Genomic DNA, 8,409 nt, shown 5'->3' with positions numbered 1-8,409 from the left:
GCTGTTCTGACCAATGAGACGCCCTAAAGCCTGTCGTTTCCTTATAAAAATGGCCGGAACCAGAGCTTCGGTACCGGAGAATGATAGAAACACTAACGGCCCATCGCAAGACGAAACACTGGACCTGCAAGTCCTTTAGTTTTTATTTAAATTTTCTCGTTTCTCCAGGTAAACTGTCTTTTACTACCAAGCCGGTTTATGCCCGCTATTTCTGATGGATTATATATTTTTTCCATACCAGGCTTTTTTATTCCTAAATTTCGACACTTAAATGTAATGTGTATTCGTCCCTTTTAGTCTTTGTAGTGTTTGTGAGCGTCTTTTGTTGTGTGAATGTGGTCACCTCGCGGAAGCCGCTGTCGATGATGTAATACTTCTTCACCCAACGTGTAACCATGGCTACAACGCACTCGTGCCAACAAGATGTACAGTCCTGTACTATTGACTTTTCATTGTATCGATTCGCGTTCCTCGTGTCACCATTTCGTCGCCAGCCTCGATTTAAAGACATATGACGACCGCGAAAACGTTTATTTCCACAGATTACTGGATTTACCGTCGCATTTCGTCGATTAAGTTCCAAGAATGAACACAAACGCGACGGGTTTTCATAATTTCCGCGGTAGTTTTGAGCTGTTTGTCTTGTTTTTCTGGAAAAGTGAACAATGGTGGCCCTTTTTGGGGGTGTTTTTTGTTTTAGGGCCCCCTAGCGTCGCTTAGGCACACTGCGGTCTCATACCTGCTGTGTTTCTCTCCCTTTCTATCCTCCTCGTCCTGTTATCTTTTATCCAGGTGTGTTATAGTAGGAAAGAAAAGATGGCCACGTCGTCCAGTGCCACTTTGAGCAAAGTCATCAAGCAGCAGTACTTGGACCTGCCTCAGGGGGATAAAGTCCAGGCCATGTACATCTGGGTCGATGGGACCGGAGAGGGGCTGCGGTGTAAAACCAGGACTTTGGATTTTGAGCCCAAAAGTGTTGAAGGTAAGAAGCTTTTTCAGTTGGCCTTTTGACCCCATACTGATTGTTAGCGTGTTAACTGCAGGTCCGAAATGGTGGAATATTTCTGGTAAATTTCCATGACAGGTAGCTGTGGAGTTTTGGAAATGCTATAATCAAATTGATGATACAACATTTTTATTTTGTCATAAGCAGGCATCCAAGCAAAATTGTACAGTTAAAAAGTATAATATTCAAAAGATTATTTGTGAAAACTTAATAAAAGTTGACAATGATCTTTACAGTCATATATTTATTTCCCTTGAAGAACCAAAACATGAATGAGTTAAATATTACTTAACCCCAACTTATTCAAAGAAATGAACAAAAGTCACCCCCTCCACCATCCCAAAATACCGACAATGTCCCAATCAAACTGTTAAATCAAAAGAGCACCCTCCCTCCAAAAACTCGCATTCAACATGTAAATAATTAAGACGGTTCCCTTTAAGCTTCTCAAGCCAAACCTACGCATCTTTAGTAAACCACATCAGGCAATAGACCCTTCATATTAAATGGTAATTTCTTAAAATCTGATTGTGTGGCCAGGATCATGCTATAATAAAATTTCTCCAACCATTTTTAAATTTCTCTGCCAGTGTTCTATTTAGTGAACTCCTGAGTTCATTACCATTACTACTGTTAACAGTTGTGCATGAAAGCACAAAAGCTCAACATTGCTTAATGACACCAAAATGCTATGAATCATCACCAAAATTCAAATGCACATCTCTCATGTCCACTTCAACCTCTGAAAGTATCAAAACAACTGCCACCGTATTTTGGGTTTTACGGGCATTACGTTTTTGTTTTTTTCTCACCATACAATGCTGTATTAAGTTTCATTCACTTTCAAGCATAACTGTAACTCTCATTGAAATTTACTGAGTTTTGCAGCCCTAATCTTCACTCATTTTAAAATGCGAGACCCCCCCCCCCTCCGGCACGTGATGAGGAAACAATGGCCATGTCTGTTCTTGCTGGTCTTATGGTTTGTGATGTACTCAGGAGCACCAACACAGCACAATATACATAACAATTGCTTTCTTAGGAAGCATTTACTCATTCCCTAATCAGTATACAACTACATATACCACCATATATTGTAGTTCACTCAACTTGGGCGCACCATTAATTACATCATGGCTGTCGCATACTTACAGTACAATGTGCCAGATCAACGCCAGCTGGTGGACCTTCCATAGTAAATACATTTTATCACCGAGTGTATTCTAGGTGGCTAATACAAAAAAAACCCCACTTAATTTCTTTCTGTGTTGTGATATGTTGCTTTTTGTATCTGTATAATATGTTATGGGTCTTGTTACCATTGGTTATTGGTTCACTACTTTTTCAAGATGCACTGTAGCGGAACCAATACTCTTTAAACATTGGAACAGGACTGCAAAATCAACCGCACTGTGTACAGTCCCCTCCAAAAGTATTAGAACGAAAAGGTCCATTTGTTTTTGTTATATTATACTAAAAGACATTTGGGTGTCAGATCGATTGCTTAAATATTAGTGCTTGTTTTTGGCTTTGGGTTTCACATGTGAAAACTGCATTTGCTGTTGAGCAAACATGAAGACCAGAGAGCTGTCCATGGGAGAAAAGCATACCATTTTGAAGGGGAAAAAAATGGGACAATTGATCAGAGGTGTATTGCAAAACATTGGGCAGGAGTGAGGGTGTCACAATCGACTGTTTGAAGAATACTTTGAGAGAAGAAATACAGGCCATGGCACAAGATGCAAACCACTCATCAGAAAACAAATCTGAAAGTTGGACTTCCCAAAAAAGTGCATACTAGATTGGCCACAAAAGTTTTATGGAGTGATGAGACCAAGATTAGCCTCTACCAAAGTATGGAGAAAGAAAGGATCTGCTTATGATCCTGGCTTGGGCTTGCATGGCTACATCTGGAACGGGCTCACTAGTCTTTATGGATGATGTAACTCATGATGGTAGCATAGAATTAATTCTGAAGTCTCCCAAAAACATTTTGTCTGGAATTTACCGAAAAATGCCTCCAAACTAATCAGGAGAAGCTTCATCATGCAACAAGACCCAAAACATAAGGAAGGACTTCATTAGAAGGGTTGTGGGGGGAGTGGATGGGTTTAGACTGGCCAAGTCATTCACCAGACCGTAACCCAATAGAGCATAGATTTTACATCCTGAAGAGGAGACTGAAGCGAGAAACCCCCAGAAACAAAAAAGCTGAAAGAGGTTGCATTAAAGGCCTGGAAAAGCATTTTGAATGAAGAATGCAACAGTCCGAAGTCAATAGGTGGCATGTTTTATGTGGTTATGCCACCAAATATTAAATCTTAATTCATTGTCTGTTCCAATACTTTTGCTCACTTGAAGTGGGTAGCTTTCAACAAAAGATGCTCTGTCCTGAGTTGTTGTAACACATCTGCATGTAAATACCAGAAAATAAAAGCTGTAATTCATATTCATCTTTCTGAAACTTAAAAAAAAAAAAAGCACTTTGCTGTTCCAATACTTTTGGAGGGATCTGTACTGAAAAATACAAATAAGCAAAAATAGTAACCGAAGAAGCAACATTACCGGTTAGCTTATCTGGAAACCACATTGCAGATGACTCTTCCTGTCATTATTATTGTGGTGAATGACTTGTTATACAAACACTTTTTATATATACAACAGTTTGTATCCGGGAACAGCACAAAATTGAAGAGGTGACTTTTTCACAATCGTCTCTTTTCCAAGCAGATCAGGAAAACTCATTCTTCTTGGTTATTCACTCAGATCGCACTTATCAGAACTGATGTCAAATTTGACCCAATTCTCTACATGACTTCTGCTCCTTTTTTTTTTTTTTTTTTTTTTTTTTTTTTAGACCTTCCCGAATGGAACTTCGACGGGTCCAGCACTTACCAGGCCGAAGGCTCCAACAGCGACATGTATCTCATCCCCGCCGCCATGTTCCGTGACCCCTTCCGCAAAGACCCAAACAAGTTGGTGCTCTGTGAGGTGTTCAAGTACAACCGCATGCCTGCAGGTAAAAACCATTACAGAAGTAACACAATTCTCTGCTAATCGTGTTAGTTATCTCCACGTCAGCTGACTGACCCTGAGAGTGAACTCTTCTTATTGGCTTTGAACAGATGGTCGCCCAGATGTCACGTCTCTGTCTGCATGTGTACACTACAACTGGGTCTTTGTGTCACGTTACACGCTGGGGTGGGGTATTCTCATTAGCAAGCACATGGTTGGATAAATGGAATAAGTGTGCAGCATTTCAAGCAAATTTGGGCTTAGAAAAGTACACGGTGTCCCTTCAGCTGTTTAACTGAAATGAATCTCACATGAGGCGAAAGTATTTTGGAAAAAAAAAAAAAGTCCTATTGTGTTTGTAAAATACGCTAAACATCTGTGCAGAAACAAACTTGCGACTGACGTGCAATAAGCTGATGAAGATGGTGGCGGATCAAGTTCCCTGGTTTGGCATGGAGCAGGAGTACACCATCCTGGGAACAGACGGACACCCCTTTGGCTGGCCATCCAATGGGTTCCCAGGACCGCAAGGTGAGCATGCGGCCCCACCCGCAACACAAACGTGGTGAAATGTCAGTGTTCTTGTTTGAATATGAATCCAACATCTGATCTTTTGTCAGGTCCATACTACTGTGGCGTGGGAGCAGACAAAGCCTATGGAAGAGATATCGTAGAGGCCCATTACAGGGCTTGCCTCTATGCTGGGGTTCAGATCTGCGGCACAAACGCAGAAGTGATGCCTGCCCAGGTAAGAATACAGAAGACCACCATGCTTATTATGAATCTCATAGTTATAGTGTACAATAAAAAAATATACATATGAGCCTATGAATCAATTATTTTTAATATCTTTTTTCCCATAAATTCGTAAGCAAATCAAATATAAATTCCAAAATTTAATTTTTGTGGAGTTTTTATCATGTCCTTCATATTTAAGAAGAATTGATGTTCCATAAGTAATCTGTTGGAAATAATTGAATCAAAATCAAATTGAACTGGACTCATGTGAATTGAAATCTAATTGATTGAGTAAATTAGAATCAATACCCAGCCCCAATTAAAATTGTCCCATGGATCATCATTGAAATTAGAATATTCCCCCACCATGTGTTTTAGAAATCTCTATAATACAAGTTTCAATTTTTGAATAAAATTTCTAAAACAAAAGAACTGAACTATCAAATTTATTGGAATACGCCCCACCACCAAAGACACTTAACACACTGAAAGGAAGAATGTTGGCTATCACATTTTAATGTTGACGTGTGTGTTTTACGTGTCTAGTGGGAGTTCCAAGTCGGCCCGTGCGAAGGGATCGACATGGGTGACCACCTGTGGGCGGCGCGCTTCATCCTGCACCGCGTTTGCGAGGACTTCGGTGTGATCGCTTCATTTGACCCCAAGCCTATCCCCGGCAACTGGAACGGCGCCGGCTGCCATACAAATTTCAGCACAAAAGAGATGAGAGAGGATGGCGGACTGAAGTGAGTGTTAAAGCAGCGCTCTCTGAAACTGGGAAAATCGGACCTTAGGTGACTAAAGTATGACCTGTACAAAATTCCCTTCATAAAAGGGGACAAAGCTAAAGTTTAAATACGTCAGTGTTATTCAGTGGCTGCCATAAAGAAGACCCATTTCAACAGCACATAACTCCATTTTGTATATTTTACCACTGCACAAAATAGGTGTTCCACATGGCTCAGTTCTAGGACTTGTTTCTTAGCTTTCGACCATTGGGAACAAAGCTGAAGATGAGATTGAATTACAGCTAACCAGTCCTCTGACATAGGCTGACTAAACCAATATTACATATTGACGCTGCTGTTAGCTTGCTCAAGCTAGCACAACCAGCTAGCTAACATGGCTAGACATCCAAAGTTCAGTGGGCTAGTTTCAGCATTTCACGCGGCCTAAATTATTTATTTATTTTTAAATCTCCTTCCAGAGCCATCGAGGACTCCATCGAGAAGCTGGGCAGGAGGCACCGCTATCACATCCGTGCCTACGACCCCAAAGGCGGGCTGGACAATGCCCGCCGCCTCACTGGCCACCACGAGACCTCCAACATCAACGAGTTCTCGGCGGGCGTGGCCAACCGCGGCGCCAGCATCCGCATCCCGCGCAACGTGGGCCAGGAGAAGAAGGGTTACTTTGAGGACCGCCGCCCGTCGGCCAACTGCGACCCGTACGGCGTCACCGAGGCGCTCATTCGCACGTGTTTGCTGAGCGAGGAAGGCGACGAACCCGCGGATTACTGAATCCACAAATCGGGGATTGGCTCCCACTGCCAATCCCCCTCCCACTCCTAAATACATCTTTTCTTTTTAGATAGTACTGTATTTCCTTTTCCCTCCCATTGAAAAGATTAACCTGCATTTAAATGGCTTCAAGTTGGCTGGTCAACTTAAAACGGTTAATTCACATCTTTGGGTAGCCCCCCTCTGGTCATGGCAGGGTACCTTTCCCTCGTCGTTAGAAGGGATTGGCTTTTCTAACAGTTTTTCTAGCCATGTCAGTGCCGTCTCCCATCCCCTAAATGAACTAAAGCACATGGACACTGAAGCGTAGAGCTGCTAAGGCCGGACAGCATGTACGGCTTAATAAATCTTTAGTTCATGTCTTGCTAATTTACTTTGTTGCTGACCTTCCTTTTCCAACTACCCACAGTACTAACTCTTTGATTTTTATGATGACGTGTATTTTTAAATGGCAACGTTTGTCTTCAGATTTCTGACACACTGGGTCACCCGTGTTGATCCACTTTGTAGATGTTTGTGCCCAGATGATGTATGACGTTCAAATGTGGTGGTTCTGTCCATAATGCCATTTGTAGATTTTCCTCAAGGAGTTTTATCCTTTCGTTAATGCGCCCGATTTTAGTAAATGTGTCAAGTTTACTGAACCTGGGTTATTGTTCTCTTGATACATTTAAAACTTATTTTTATCACAACCTTGCTGTCTTGTCTTGTTTTTAAGCTGGAGTGAAAGTAGCCAAAATAAGAACGTCAGCCTTCTGGAGAACATGATTAGCCAGTTAAGTGTCTAGACTAGCCGTCTGGCAGCGTTTACCTGTGTGTGTGCGCGCGCGGTCTCACGTGCAAGACCACTGGCTCAGCGTGCGGCCTTTTAAACATGTGACATTGGTTTAGTCTTGTGCACACACTGTTGGTCATCGTGGAAGTGTTAAGTCAATAAAAGTAACTTGTCTCTCGTTGGGTACGAATTAAAACTCCAGCTGTTGAACAATGGGGCTATGAATGATCACTCAATTTGGTATTTAAGCTGAGTCTGTTCCAACAGAGTGGTCAATATTGGCTATTTCTAAGAGTATGCATGAATTTAAATTATGGTTCACAAAATGCGCATCTTTTTGTTATGACATGGTTATTGGTGTCGTACTGCACAGCAGTTTTTATCAGTGATACCTCATCTCTTGAATAACTACCAGTATTGATACCGTTAATACTTTTGATACATAAAAATCCTCACCCACACCAAAAAAAAACTATTACAGATCCTTTTAAAGAAATTTGAATATATCCCAATGTAGCATTTTTCTTTAAATTTGCATGAACTTAATAGCAAATTTCCATTCTAACGTCTAGTTCCAGATTCTGAACTGTTATAAGCGCTGCCTGTTGTGGTTACTGATTACCTTAAAATAAGACTGGTATAGGTACCGATACCTGCAATTTGTACTTACGCACCTATCCCTAGTTTTCATTATACACAAATGTTCTAGCAGAAAGCCAGAGCAAATATGTCTTTACAGAAAGGTAAATGCTCAGTTTTGATTGACAGTCTGTTATGATAGTTTGTAGCAGTATAGATTTGAATAAAATAAAATAATGGCATTTTTTTTTAAAATTAAAAGTATTTCCCTCTCGTCATCTTTTTAAATTGATAAAATAAAAATGCATTTGTTTGCTCCCAGGTCGCTGAATAAGCCAAATCGGAAATGTGTTCATATATTCGGTTTCTAAATATACTAACTGCTTTATTGAAACCCATACTGTAAATATATCTAATCAAATATTTTGTATGTACATTATTTGTAAAGTGTATAAACAAGTTAGACAAATTATCTGATAGTGTCCATTCATAATACTTTTTTATATATATATATATATATATATATATATATATATATATATATATATATTTTCTTCCATTCGATTCGAGATTGTGCAGGTGTACCTAATGTTGTGGCCTAATTGTGTCCAGGATTTGTTTAGATTCCCCCCTACGACAGAATCTTGCAGTTATTCAAATACTGCAGCTCCTCCCAATGTTCTAACTTACAACTATTCATTAAATGAGACTATTTTCAGCGCAGCCAGTCATGTATTTTGCGGCTGCTATAGTCTAATGTAAACATGCGTCAGCAT

At 40.5% G+C, this 8,409-nt stretch overlaps 1 protein-coding gene across 1 annotated transcript; it reads left to right on the top strand.

Annotated features, from left to right (window-relative positions):
- Nucleotides 1–6,971, top strand: LOC147181146 (glutamine synthetase). Its single transcript, XM_086079854.1, has 7 exons — nt 1–168; nt 793–982; nt 3,864–4,025; nt 4,406–4,552; nt 4,642–4,769; nt 5,306–5,505; nt 5,967–6,971. The coding sequence occupies exons 2-7, from the start codon at nt 817–819 to the stop codon at nt 6,277–6,279; spliced, it is 1,116 nt and encodes a 371-aa protein (XP_085935980.1). The 5' UTR covers nt 1–168; nt 793–816; the 3' UTR covers nt 6,280–6,971.
- Nucleotides 6,972–8,409: the final 1,438 nt, after the last annotated feature.

The sequence above is a fragment of the Leptonotus elevatus genome, chromosome 1, assembly GCF_054856555.1.
Source record: "Leptonotus elevatus isolate MCC_2025b chromosome 1, RoL_Lele_1.0, whole genome shotgun sequence".
Taxonomy (NCBI): Eukaryota; Metazoa; Chordata; class Actinopteri; order Syngnathiformes; family Syngnathidae; genus Leptonotus; species Leptonotus elevatus.
The sequence above is the reverse complement of the archived record's forward strand: the minus strand, read 5'-3'. Positions and strand labels throughout refer to the sequence as shown.

Bases quoted from the DNA above. Each gene is read 5' to 3' on its own strand.
- LOC147181146 (XM_086079854.1), top strand. From the start codon at position 817: ATGGCCACGTCGTCCAGTGCCACTTTGAGCAAAGTCATCAAGCAGCAG. The intron at 983-3,863 runs GTAAGAAGCTTT...TTTTTTTTTTAG, and splicing joins TGAGCCCAAAAGTGTTGAAG to ACCTTCCCGAATGGAACTTC. The intron at 4,770-5,305 runs GTAAGAATACAG...TTACGTGTCTAG, and splicing joins CAGAAGTGATGCCTGCCCAG to TGGGAGTTCCAAGTCGGCCC.